The following is a 14,348-nucleotide window of genomic DNA, read 5'->3' on the forward strand; positions in this document are numbered from 1 at the left end:
ATGTCTGAAACTGATTCCAGGAAAAGCAACATGAATTGTGAGAAAACACATTTAAAGACCCTATAAATGCTGTTTTCTTTAATGTGATATATTTCCCTCTTAAAGCAAGATCCTGTTTATGAAAAATTTTCCTAAATCAGCATCATTTATAGAGTGAAATGCAGGTGGACAGTCTGGGTAAATATTCTGTCAAAGCGTTCCAATATAGCATTATTCTTTGACCCAGTATGGTGTTTGCAGGTAGATAGCACTCTCCGACAGCACTGTGTCTAACCGCTTTTCTGGTGGAAATCGAGCTTTGCATTGTGCAATGCTCAAAAGACAAAAAGCTGCTACTACTAATATTTTTTCACCACAATTGATTCATTAATAATAGATTAATAATTTTCATCGTCAGATGTCTTTTCTTAAAATATTCTTTATTAAATATTTGATTTCATATAGAAGGCACGGCTGCTCCCTTATTTCCCAAGGGGTCACCACAGCAGACGAATCGGCATGTTGATTTGGCACAGATTTTCCACTGAATGCCCTTCTTTATCCCCTTCTTTATATCTGGGTTTGCGACCGGCACTAGGAGTGCACTAACTTGTGACCAAAGAGACTAGGTTTGTGTTTCTTCCCGGTCTCGAACCGGGGGGTCTTTTGCATGTAAGGCGAACATGTTTTTTTGTTTTTGTTTTTTTTGCGTTTTTGGCTACAGCGGCTTTTGTTTGCAATGGAAAGAGACAGGAAATGGGGGAAAAATACAGGGGAAGACACGCGGGCAAATTGGCGACAGACCGGGACGGGAACGCCGCATATGTATGTGGTCGCCGGCTTCCCACTAAGCCACCCAGGCGCCCAAGGCGAACATGTTAACCACTAAACCACAGTCACTTTTCATATATATATTTTTTTTCATATTTGAGTATATAATCAAATTTACAATGTTGACATTGACCGCCCTTTTGGATAATCACTTACCTTAATTTTCACTTTCATGCTGCTTAGTCAATGAAGACATAAAATGTGTTGCAGTTGAACAATAATAAATAGTAAAAGTATGAGTAAAACAATAGCCACTGAGATTTATTTATTTATTTTGAAACATCAAGTGGAATGTATTGTGGTACTACAACCATATTTTTCTAAAGGCAGCACATACTGCAGCTCTCCTGGTCCCACCCCCATTGATTTAGCAGTGGCAGTTAAGAAGGTCTGGGGCAACCTGATTACATAGAAGAGGAAGTCAGAGGAGGGAGAGGTCACAAACTGCAGACCCCCCCCCACACACTGCAGCACACGATAAAGTCAAAAGGCGCAAACAACAACAAAAACAACGCTTCACTATCCAGTTCACCATCCTTAAATACAACAGAATATTAGTGAAATACTGCAATGCAACTTTCTACTACAGATATGCAGCTTGCAAGGTAGGCACACTATTTTTCTATCTGTACTTTAAACTAATTTTTTTTTAAAATCATGTTGAGCTTTATGGTGCATTCATAGCCTAATATTTAGGCTAGAAGGCTTGCCATGCAGGGTAAATGGAATACCTGAAAATTATATCCACCTTTTTCCTTCATACACCAGTGCTGCAAGAAAATCGGAAAGGTTTCATTAGTTCATCAATGCTTATTTGTAAGCTGCAATAGCGATCCATGCTCATTTTATGGATCCACGTATGAAAGTCTGAATTGAATTCTGTTGGATCCATATACAGCAATATAAGGTGAGACATGAAGAAAAAAGAAGCTTCCTTTCTGCCTTTTTTTTGTGGGGTGGGGTGGGGGGGGCACAATCAGTTTAAATTAGAATGAAATAGAAGGAAAGAGCCACTTTTAAAATATTAATACGATCCTTCTTTGTGCTGTCTTTAAAAACAATTTCTCAAGAGGTTTAAAGAAAATCTCATCATCTGTAATTCACTAAGATCCAACTTAAATGCTAATTTAATTGGAATTTGAGTCCAAAATTGATGTCCTGTCATTCGGTGCTTGTGCACAGCAGATTTTCCATCAAATAAGATTAAATGTTCAAACTGAGGCAAAGATATGTTGGTAGATTCTTTGTTAGAAGTGGCTGTGATGTTCCTCTGTGCTCTTGATGGGCTTTAAACCCTAAATGGACAAATAGGATTTAAAATCTGTTAGTGAAGTATCCCTGTGAGACAGAAGTCTTCTTTTAAATCACAACTTTTCCTAATCCTAACTTCTCCACTCACTCTTTCTTTGCTATCTGCTACCAGGTGCCATGTTTGAATGTAGTGAACATTAAACAACTTGATATTTAATATCTGAAAGAACATGCTTTCTTTGCATGGCAGCTTTTTTTTTAATAGTTTATATGTTTCTGGAGGACTCAGTGTTAGACTTGCCACCTGCTGTACCAGCTGTAGTTCACTTCAGGTCATTGCATTAGATTTATCTAACAATACTCCAGCTTGCATGACCGTGATCTCAGCAGAGCAATCACGAGCGTGTACCTGGAGGACAGAGACTGGTTGTAGCATTAGCTGGCTGTTAGCCGTTGCTCGCTGACCGTGGACCTCAAGCATGAACATCTTTCCTGGAGGTCCCCTCTCTTTCCAGCAGGCGGAGGGCTGATGACGCTGGCTAAATGGCTTCACTTAGCCAAAGGCCATGCACTCTTTCTTGTACGTTAGCTACCCTCTCCAGTCCTCAAGGATGTAAAAATAGCTGTTTAGCAAGAATCCCAGTCATGTCTCGCTAACAAAGACTGATTTATACAAGTTGCAGCACCAAGCATAGAGGAGCTTTTGTCCCTTCCCTCCTTCTCCTTCTGCAGACCTCGTCACCAAGGCCATGAGTGCCAAAATCTCTGACGCTCTTGACACTCCTCTTAAAACGGGCTTTGTTCAGCACAGTATAAGGGACGTGATAGTGAGGCTCAAGGAAGCAGTGTGGTCTCTAAAAAACTGCGTATTTGTTTACTGCATTTCACTAAGATCACAGTGTCATGGAAATGTTTTATATTAGTTTGTTTGCCTTTCTGCGTCAGCAATTGCAGTTTCATAATAATCAGGTATTTACCCAAATAGCTGAAAATGTCACAGGGACTCTGTGAAATTCATTCCTTCATTTTTGCTCCCCCCCCCAAACTTGATCTGACAAATAAAATGATAATTATTAAAATAAAACTGGCCAGCATCTGGAAGCAGAAAGGGAACGGAAAACAGGAGTGTTACTGTTTTGGTGTTGCTGTAGCATGACCTTTCTCTGACTCTACTTAATCACAGGACTTTCCAGATTTGTTATGCATTTTGACAGTGGAAGAAATACTTGTTCAGATGCATGACATGCTTAAATGTTTACACAGGAGTAGTTTTAATTATATGGATTGAAGCTACAATCAGATTAGATTAACATGTCCTCTGACATGGCACTAAGCAATGGATTTCATGAATATTTGTCCACATGAACACATGAGTAAGATTAGAGCACCTCATAGGTCTTTTTTTTTTTTTTTTTTTTTTAACATTTTCTTGCCTTCCTCCAGGCGCCCTTATTCCCTCTAATGAGACCGCTCTGAAGAGTACACAGATCAATACCAACACACTGGTTACTGCAGTACGTTTAATTTCCTGCTGTGGAAAGATGTACTGTGCGAATGTGAAGCCAATACAAGGATTTTTATTTATTTATTTATTTATTTTATATATCATATGAAATGACCCATAAGAGATGTGTTTTCTATGTGGTCAAAATAAATGCAGTGTTGCTGTGATCTCTGGCAGATAAAAGAAGGTAATTTACTATCTTTTTTTTCCTGTTATCACTAAAGTCTTGATCTTGTCTCTTTCTCTCTCAGCTTCACTTCATGCGTATCCCGTGCCCCGTCTCTCCTTTGCTCTTTGCAGTTTTGTTTTTTTTTTCTTCTAAGGAACAAACAGAGAAGCTGTGCTAGTCAAGATGAGTCAGTGCAGCTGGGGTGCAGGTCATTTACCCGCAGCCCACTCAGATAGGACAGATGGCTCAGCCAGTCGCATGCTGCTTCGTGTTAACTGTGCACCCAGAGCTAAGCTAATGCTAACGCTGAGTGGTTGAAGTGCAAAGAGTTCAGCTAATCATCTTCACATTCATCTATATGTAAAGGTGAATAATGCTTAGATGATGACATGGTATCTTAACACGAGGAGTTTGGTTTGTCAGGCTGGTTGTGAATGAGCACGCTTGTTTACTTAATGTTTTTCTCGACCGTAGGTTAGTGAGGTACGTACTTATACTGGATGTGGGGGAAAAAAAACAGGGTCATGTATGAAATCTGGCACACAACACAGGCTCAGTTATGGTTACGTGTTTGAGGCTGCGGTTTTAAATTGAGAATTTCAGCTCAAATGAATTTTGATTTAACAAATGTAACAAAAAGACTAAGATGTGGCTGAATACAAAAATAGCATGGGTTGTGCACAGAGGAACCAGGAAGCTGACTTTCAGATTGTATGGTTTGGGCCTTGACAATGGCAAAACCCTAACCCACACACCAGGAGTGAAAGGTTCAGCTTTGCATTATGATAGGAAGGTTAAAGGATATTTCTGGCATTTCCTGTGAATGTGACTGTTGTGACTCTGTGGGTCCTAACATCACACTCTCGGCCTGTGATTTGGAGATTTGGGGGCATCAAGAATTTATGCAAAACACTGTATATCGCACCAGCAGTGCGAGCCTCCTGCTACTTTCCAAGTAAACATGATTTTAACATCACTTTTTTTTCCCCCAAACACTTGTCACTTGAGTCTGACCCAAAGTAAACACAGAAAGTAAGTCACCCTGGCAGACACATTACAGTTCGCTGCGTTTCTCTATTCTGTCATCTCTACTTCAGCTTTGCAACACTGTATATTTTACAAATCAAGCAGCTAACCGGTTTGAGGCTTAGATATATTATGAGGTAGTTAGACTGAAACTTGCCTTTGGTTTGTTGCTTGACCTCAGTAACATTACCTGTTTGAGAATCCTGAGGATTAATATTACCTTTACTTGGATTGCCATTTGCACTAGTCCTTTCAGCATCTGGTGTTTTATTTATTTATTGACACCACATACATTTTTTTTTTTTTTTTTTTTATCACTTCATGTAGGTCTGGTTTTTGCTGGCCATCCTTATTTACATTCGGGATGTGCACGACTACTTGACTTGAGGACTAATCGTGACTATTGTCACTAGTTGGTACTAGGGCTGCAACTAATGACTATTTTGATAGTCGATTAGTCATCGACTATTGAAACGATTAGTCGACTAATCAGATTATGAATCACATAATTATGAAATGGCGCTTATTTAGCTATCAGCTTTTACATTTAGCATAAGGTTATTTAAAATGTGTTAGTAAACACACAGAAGATGGATACTTCATTCAAAAATTTTAATCAGGTTTGCTATGTGATATGTGAGGTCCGCTTTGCAAATGTTGCAGATATGCTTATTTTTTCCTTTGAAATTGTCCCAAACCTTGGATCGTTTAGCACGCCATTGTTTCACCAGTAGTCGCCATGACTAAACATGCCGCTGAAGCTCGCCAGAGATAAACGGACAGGAAGACGTCTCACTCTGTTTAAAAAAAAATAAATCTGTAATAAAAAACGACTATTAACAACAGTTAAATTTGTCATCAACTATTTTTATTGTCGATTATTGTCGACAGTGTCGACTAATCATTGCAGCCCTAGTTGGTATGAGAGATACTAGTCGGGTATCCTAATTGTTACAATCTTAACAATTGGGCTAACTATAAATACACCCTGGACAAAGAAGTGAAAAAGATAGAGGGGAAAAATGTGATTGCACCCTAAAGAAAAAAAAAACAAAAATACTGACCACTCCAAATAGCCAAAGACCCAGGAGGGAAAAAAGTCCCAGCATTTTATGTTTCTGTTGACTGGCACCACATATAAAACACTGGAACACGACCGCACGGCAATTAACACGCAACACAATGCACCTGCACAAGCATAAATGCCGGCAACAACATTGGCCACTTAAGTAGGGTACGTCGCAGCTCTACGGGGACCCAGTGCAGAAGTGTGAATCAGGCGTAAGCTGATGGAGAGGGAGGTCTGGGCTTCTCTGCTCAGGCTCCAACCCAGCCCCAGCAGAAGAAAATGGATGGGTGGATGGGTGGATGGATGGATGGATGTTTATATTGTATTGTTTTATTATCATTTTAGACTTCAACTTTTATTGAGATGTGTGTCATGAATTGTAGAAGAACATGCATCATTCATAATGTGTGGCACAATGTGATGTTAACGGATGTTAATTTCTCATATTTTAATGATGTATGAACATCTTTTGCAGTAACGCGTTTTCATATATTTCATTTTTTTTTTCTTTTCCTTTGTTGTGTGTTTGGAGTATAATGTGCAATGTTCATGATGATGCGTGGTGCCACACAGTGCGATTAAAGGTTTCAAATGCCTTTGACATTGTCAATTAAACATTCCTAAAATTGAACTTGATATCTCAGTGTTTCTTGGTTTTAGACTAGTCAGTTAGTCTAATTTTTTACCCCTTTGTTTAGTCAACTAAGAAATTAGTCACCTGGAACATTCCTAATTTACATGCCCTCACACTCACAACTTTGGAACCTGTCGGATGTCAGTCCATCTGGTCACATCATTGTTGTTGTTGTTATTTTTGTTATTAATAGGTGTAGTTTCACTTTTCTCTGTGGTTTGTGTGTTTGGCTGCTCTCAACAAACTAGCCGTAATGGAAGCACTGCTTTTTGTTTCAGTCAGAGGGTGAAAGCCTCAGCAAAGTGTTGTAATCAGTTAAGTGTCCTTTTAACTTCCTGACAATTTGCATTGGTACATTACATTTAATATGCAAATTAGACAGAAGTTGTGCCTGCATTAATGTTGACTGACACGGATGAAACACCAACAAACTATTCCTGAAACAGAAATAACTTTTCACATATTCTCCAATAGATTTGATAGCAGCACACCTGACTGTGTGCTGAAGAAACAGGGTGATGCAGAATTATAGATTCACACAGGCCTGCCTCACTGTCATTTACCGTTAGACATATGGAGGAGTTTAAGTATGCAGTTTAACAGCCTGTGATGAGAGTACATTTGCATTAGCAATTAGGGCACTTAAAGGCCTTTAAGGCTACATTAAGCTATCTAAAGCATGAAGCACAATTAGCCTTTTAAGTGTAGTAAAGCTGGAGTTGGTGGAGCTTGAGTGCTGTTGGCAGGGTGCTTCACTAGCACCTAATTTCACAAATTTATCCCAATAAATTACATCAAATTCTTGTACTCTGAGAGCAATTTCAGTTTGGCAGCAGCAGGCTAAAACAGAGCTCAAAAGTGTGGATTTATTTAAATCAGACTGCATTTGGAAGTTTAGTCATCTCTTTAATCAGTATCATTTTGTTTCAGTCATTTCTTCCCCAATTATGGACTTGGTAACTAAGAGTACTTTCCTTAAGACTCATTTGGGACTCTGGCTTATTTCATGTTTTGGCAGAGAAGTAAGATACTGAAATGTTACACAAGCAAATGCCAACAAGCCATAACAGGGGTTAGTCAGTATTGATACCAAACGATGCCTAAAAGGCATAGTTTATCTAATTTGCTTAAAGTGCATTGGGAACATTTCCCAACGCAAGTTTCCACCTTGATAATTAGAGGCTCCATATCGACAAGCTCAAACCTTTGTGTTCGGTTAATATACCACAAAATAAAAGATCAACATTTCTGAAAAACCCTATGAATAAAGCCCAAGTCACAGTTCCTTGCAGGCTGCAGCCTCCACCTATGGAGGTCTGCAGGTGCACATGCTCTTGAAAGACCAGGAGGAGAGGAAGAGTCTTGGTCCCTCTACAGGTTCACTTAAGGAATTCTTGTTGTGACTATGTACTTCCTCTAAGTAAATTGTGTAGCCATCTTTCTGTTATTTTGAGATTAATTTTTTTAGGTAGGGGCTGTACAAAAACAGAGCATCACTGCAAGAATGCAGCACAATTTTCATAATGAAAAATAAAATTTAGGGTGAATCTGTCTTCTCTTGTGGTTGGTGCTAGATGGCACAGCTAATCTCTCCATCTTTGTCTTTCACCATTAATGTCTTTGTGGACCCCATATTGCATTGTAAAGCTTGCATATTTTCCCCCACTTATGGTTGGTGCTAGATGGCACAGCTAATCTCTCCATCTTTGTCTTTCACCATTAATGTCTTTGTGGACCCCATATTGCATTGTAAAGCTTGCATATTTTCCCCCACTTAATGCAGTTACCCCACTTCTCTCCCCCACCTTTGCCTTTGTCACTCCCAGTGATGTTGGGTCAGGAGGCCTCTGACGCCAGTGTGACTCCACTTAGTTGGCATCTCCTCTCAAACTTCCCACCCTCCCTTCCTGTGTCATCATCTTAGCAAGCCCCTCAATGCCCCCTCTGTCCGCCCCCAGTAGGCTCCAGGACCTGGGTGGGCAAATAGAGGTTGTCTTCCTGTGTCCCATCCTATCAGAAGGCATACTTGGAGAAAAGGGGGTGGGGGATAAAACACGGCTGGCAGGCACAGCTGCCATGCCAAGGGAGCCCTCCCCATCTTGATCCAGTATCGTCCCATGCTGTCCCATTCCCAGCCCTGGGGCCGCGAACACTAGACTTTTACAAACTGAAGTGGACTCTGTGATTGTTGAGTGAATTTAACAGTTCAGACTAGGGTAGTGCATTAAAGAATGCTGGAATAGACATGCATGTATCATGCACTGGAATCAGGCTTAGACCAATTGAGATTTAGCCACGGATTCAATGCACCATTGGCACAATGGACTATACAAACCAAAAAAGCAGGACTAAAGACCCTATCCTAGTCTTCATCAGTATTCCCAGGAGGTATGTAATGGTGGGCAGCAGTCATCTGGTCTTACACTACTGTGTGCTTGTGCTTGTAGGATTGGATTCAGACTAATCTAATCTGGTTATATTGACATTCTGTTCTGTGTGCTGTATATGCACTTAAAACAAGTGTGTGTGCAGAGTTTATATATTTTTTTCTTCTTCATTGCATGTTTTCTTTTGAGGTAAAATCAAATGGTAATCACTCGTCAGTTCTCAGTAATGTGGAGTCTTAAAGCTTTTTAATCTGGCACCTTGTATGCATTAACATAGTTTTGTATCCATGCCAGTGACACGCACCGTTTCCATCAGGTTAGATTGAGTAACTGTGTGAGGGGCTGGCGGTGAAGACCCTGGGTGGTGTTTTCATTTGTGTGTTATTAACTGTATAGGTGTTTATTTTTATTCATATGTCTAAGGCTGGATGGGTGGTACAGATTCTTGGTAGAAAACAGTGTGAGTGTGTATAATTGTGCATAAGAAAAAAACTGTGAAAGCCCACAGATGGAGGAGAGATGCTCTAGCTACCACACAGCTTGTCCTCCTAGAGCCACTTCAGTCTGTGACCAGGCTAATGTAGCAGTGCAGAAACACTGCGCGCAGATTCATGGAAATACAAACCGCTGCTTTTTACTGTTTTACTGTGACTGACCCACAACACAGTACTACCTGTAGGTTCAGAATTGGCTTTTGATCTTAAGCCTTGTTGTGTATTTAAATATGTTTTTACACTGTGAATATGTTACATCTTTTGAGAATATTACATTTTGACGTTCTGTCCCAGGACTGAATCATAAATCTTTTTTATTGTATTTATTGTTTAACTGATATACTAACCCACCACATTTTTAGTATTTATATTTTCTGGACATGTCATTTAAAGCATTAATCATTTGATTTTAGTACTGTCTGTGATACATCTTTGCTTATAATTATTGTGATTTCATTGTTGTAATTAATGTGTTATGAAGTCACATTTTTGTGAAGCTGAGTTATCAGTGACATCAACTGCGGTTGTTGGACATTCAGTTTGAGTCATCATTGTACAGGAATTGCAGATGTGGTCTGCCTGTGTATTTCTGATGTAAATGATGTATATGGTGTTTATTTTAACCGTAACTCCTGACTTTTTAAAAGGGACTTTGCTGCATGACTGTAAAAGCAGTTTTATGGAGCAGGTCTCACATGTCTGTGTCTTGAGCATGTACGACTTACTCAATCAACGCTCTCTGTCTGGGCGGGCCTGGCCTCGCTGTAACCCAAGCTCACAGGGTAACCTGACCCGAGATAGCTTTGTCAGAGAGGTTCCTTCTCCACACCCGCCATGTCAACAACACTGGCACATGAGTGTTGGTTTGTTTTGTTTTTTTTCCACCTAAGCTTTTGTACTTAAATTTGATATTTAAGCATCCCTGCCTCAAAGGATGTAGGTTTAATAGGTTTAAGCCTCAGTTTGGACTGTGTGGGTGCGTTTGTGATTATGTAATACAGGCCTTTTGAACTAGTATGTGTGAAACATGTGCTGCGTGCGTGAGTGCACTATGTCAGTGTGTGATGTGAATCTTCTTTGTGTCTGTGTGTTAAATGTTTTAGTATTTTTAATCCATCTGATTCCTGTATATCCGTGTGCTCGTAGTTTAAAATCCAAGGGCTCTGCAGGTCTGCTTGTTTGTTCATCCTGTTGGTGGGGGGAAAAGGTCTGATGCTCTTCATGCTGTTTCAGTGTGGGGCTTGGCTCACTAACAAAGGACACCCTGTGGATGGAAAAACAACAGAGGGATGAAAAAAACAAGGCCAGAGCATTGTTAATAGGGTCAAAATCTTAGCCCAAAACAGCAACAACAAAGCTTTAGTTTGCATTCCTCACACTCTGTTGGTATGCTTCCTTATCTGTTTGATCTCAGTGGTGGTTGTTTGTCTACTAGATCTTGTGTGCCATTTTAAACTCACATTTTAAATATCACTCAGGCCTCTTTCCCACCAACAGGGTTCCAGAGCCCGTGCTGTAATTTGAACCGTTAGGCGGGTTTTCCACCGCCGAAGCACTCGGTGCTCGGCCAAAAAACGGGTTCAATTCCGGCCCCGCAAGCTAGCTGGTCTGGAACCAGGAACGCCTGATGAAAGCAGCAGAAGGCCGTGACTCTGCCGTCTCAACATCAAGGTTTCTACCATATTACATGTGTATTACATGAGAAAAGCGAAGCGATTTTCACGGCTGTGAATTAGGTTGGGCTCTAAGGCTGAACTTGCTGCTTTGTATCAGTTCATATCACAGATAAAAGGACACAAAGTGCGTACTTGTCGTCTTGCTCTAATCGCTGTCTGTGTTTCCCTCTGTGCTGCACACAGATGCTGCAGTAGTTTGGTTTGGACCGTAAAACGTATTTGCAGCACAAGAAAGAGGAGCGTGGTCTCCCACGTTTGTGCGCTTTGGCTTCCGTGTCCAGATGAGGACCCGCCCACACTCATACGTAAAGGAGCAGTTCACAGAAACGCGGTGGGAACGCGGGCCCGTTCTTAATTGTTTCGCCGGTTCCTTGGGATCGGCACGGGAACTTGCTCTGGCTCCGGAACCTCGGTGGTGGGAAAGTATCATCAGAAAGGTTCTGTTGTGGAGTTGGCCATTTCCTTTTGGTGTTACAACACAGTTGATGAATCTTAAAAAAAATCCCATACTTGCCCTGGCTTTACCAGTAAAAGGAAGTGAAATATTTTTGGACAAATCTTCTGTTCTCTACAAAATTGCTTCTTCTTTCTTAGGCAACTCTCTAATATTTCACAGTGAGCTTATTTTGAGCACTGAAACATTCGTCTTAGCTGCCATGACTTGACAAAAACAAGAGATCATGACTTCTTTGAGTCAGCATTTTTCTCTCTCTCTCTCTCTCTCTCTCTCTCTCTCCGTGTGTGTGTGTGTTTTAGGGGAACTAAAATAGAGTTGAGTGTAGTGACAAAACAAACTTTCCTTTGGCTTTGTATTAAACACCTGAGCAGGTCTTTGACTCTTAGCTACCTTTATCTTCACAACAAAAACCCACAATATGACAGCTCTGCAGGATATGTAAACAAGTTCAGAAGCTGCAGTAAGAAGAAATATTGAGAAGTAAAAAAAATTATAAAGAGCTGGAGTGAAATGTTATTTATCGTAGTTGAGGACAGCATGCTAAGTTACTATAATAAAAGCTTCCCAACAAACATGTTGAGAGTGACAGTGGGCAAGAGAGTGGGAAAGCGTGATTGTAGTCAGATCTTTTCAGTCCTGTCAGTTCACTTTGACCACACTTTGCAGTTAAGTAAAAAACATTTTGCAAACATAGAAATAAAAGCTGTTGGTGTAGCAGATGTGAAATACCTCCTAACTGCTGCTGCTTTGCTTTGCTTAGGTTTGCTTCCTCCATGCTACATGTGCTCTGCCACTAGCTGCTGCTGTCGTGCGGCGAAGTAAACACAGAACAACGTAGAACTGACGTAGAGTTGAATGGATCAGACCATTAATCAGCTCATAGTCGCTGATATCCGATTCAGCTTTTTGGGTCAGAACAGTATCCAATCCAAATATCCAATCCTACTCCGAATGAGTACCCAGGTCAGGTTGGCAAAAGTGATGACAAGTTTATGTTCATGCTGTCATACTAATCCAGGGGTTATACTTTGTGTGCTCGATTATGGAGCACTCTGCTCCACTTGGGTCTGAGTGACACTGATTTTTGTCATCAGTGAGTGAACATGAGGTGCAGAGTGGACAGGCACAAACACGGAAAGACACAGATTTTAGTGACAGTGGAGAGAACTAAGTGTTTAGTTACAGTTCATTACAGTCAAAATGCTTTTTCGAGAACAAAGCCATGAGGAATATTACCATAAAGGTGACCTAACACTGAAGGACAGTAGCTGTCACTTTAACTGATTGATGAAGCTGGCAATCTTACATATCGTATGTCTGAAAAGGCTGATCGTGAATACAAATGAACTGCAAGTGGAAGTATAGTGGCACAAAGGGAAGTTTTATGTTTTTTCATCACAGCCACAATAATTTATTACTGATATATTACATTATAGTAGATACAAAGGAATTCATATAGTCTCCCATTGTCTCATTCTAATGCCTCATTAATACATTTAAGGATTGTATTAGTAGATTGTTTGCTCAGCCCTTGATTTAGGTGCCGTTTACACGAGACCGTTTTCATTTTGAAACGGCGTCGTTTTGATGCGTTTCGGCCTTCTGTTTACACGACAACAGAGTGAAAACGATGTGTTTCAGAAACGGGGTCCAGAGTGGAGCGTTTCAGAAACGCACCGGCTTGCGTTTTCGTGTAAACACTTGAAACCGGGGTGATTTGAAAAGGCTCGACTCGCACATGCGCACTATGGTTGCGACAGCCACAGTTTTTCGCGCACGCGCAAATTGATAAACAGTACTCGCGGATTCACGAGTGCTTCTTATGCTTTTCTTGTGTTTTTACTGTTTTGTAATTTAGCGTTGTGTGCAGCAGCGATCCAACCTCATCGTCAGTCCACACAAAACCTCTCACATTGGCCGTTTTGTAAGTAATGAACAATTTGCCGCACTACCTACTGTGTCACTCCACGCATGCGCGTCTTGCATAAACAAACTTTGCAAAGAGAAAACCAACGCCAACGTGTGGCCTGGCATGGGAACTACATCGTTTTCATCGTTTCCATCGTTTCACATGTCATCGTGTAAACGCGGATCGTTTCTGAAACGCCATCGTGTAAACGAAAGGCTGAAACGCATCAAAACGACACCGTTTCCAGTGAAAACGGCTTCGTGTAAACGGCACCTTACAGAGTTTGAAGTCAGAGCTCCGTTCAGCCTATACCCCCACCCCTGGTGTCTGTCTGAATTGACCTCTTTTGTTTGCTATGTGATGTCTTTTTTCTCACAGACAACAAATTGCATTTGAAAGGAAAGACCTAATTGCCTGTTTCTTATTATAGATTTGGTTGTTCACTGCAGTCAGGGTGCTAGACCAAACTATGTGGCTTTTGTTCTGGTTATCCCAGACACATATTTCTGGTTACGGGCCTCTTCCCTCTGGCTCTCACTATTCTTTAGTGAGGGCTGTGCAGCTGGTGGAGAATGCACACAAAGACACAAGCTATGCTAGGATACATTGACCAAACTGAAAAAGTAAAGCATTTGGCCAGCCTGTGGTCATCTGGGAATGGAGCAGTCATTGTGAGAACACACATGTAACCCTTGGCCTCATTTCTGTGCTCACCCTGCAGGCATGGAAGAAGCGGTGGTTTGTTCTTCGCAGTGGCCGTCTGACGGGCGACCCAGACGTATTGGAGTACTACAAGAATGACCATGCCAAGAAGCCCATTCGTGTGATTGACCTCAACTTGTGTGAACAGGTATGCTTCCCTTGTACTTATGCCCTGCAGTTTTACTGCATAAATTGTATAAGTTAGTGCCATCTTGAATAAGTCCAGTTTTGCAATACATCACATCGATACTGTATATTTG

At 40.9% G+C, this 14,348-nt stretch overlaps 1 protein-coding gene across 1 annotated transcript in view; it reads left to right on the forward strand.

Moving 5' to 3' along the window:
* The first annotated feature begins 227 nt into the window (after window positions 1–227).
* Window positions 228–14,348, forward strand: part of gab1 (GRB2-associated binding protein 1) — a 29,155-nt gene continuing 15,034 nt past the window's right edge. The window contains exons 1-3 of the mRNA XM_030743478.1: window positions 228–240; window positions 1,282–1,415; window positions 14,108–14,236. Of these exons, the coding sequence (XP_030599338.1) occupies window positions 228–240; window positions 1,282–1,415; window positions 14,108–14,236 (276 nt within the window). The remainder of the gene's footprint in view (window positions 241–1,281; window positions 1,416–14,107; window positions 14,237–14,348) is intronic.

Source organism: Archocentrus centrarchus, chromosome 1, assembly GCF_007364275.1.
Source record: "Archocentrus centrarchus isolate MPI-CPG fArcCen1 chromosome 1, fArcCen1, whole genome shotgun sequence".
NCBI lineage: Eukaryota > Metazoa > Chordata > Actinopteri > Cichliformes > Cichlidae > Archocentrus > Archocentrus centrarchus.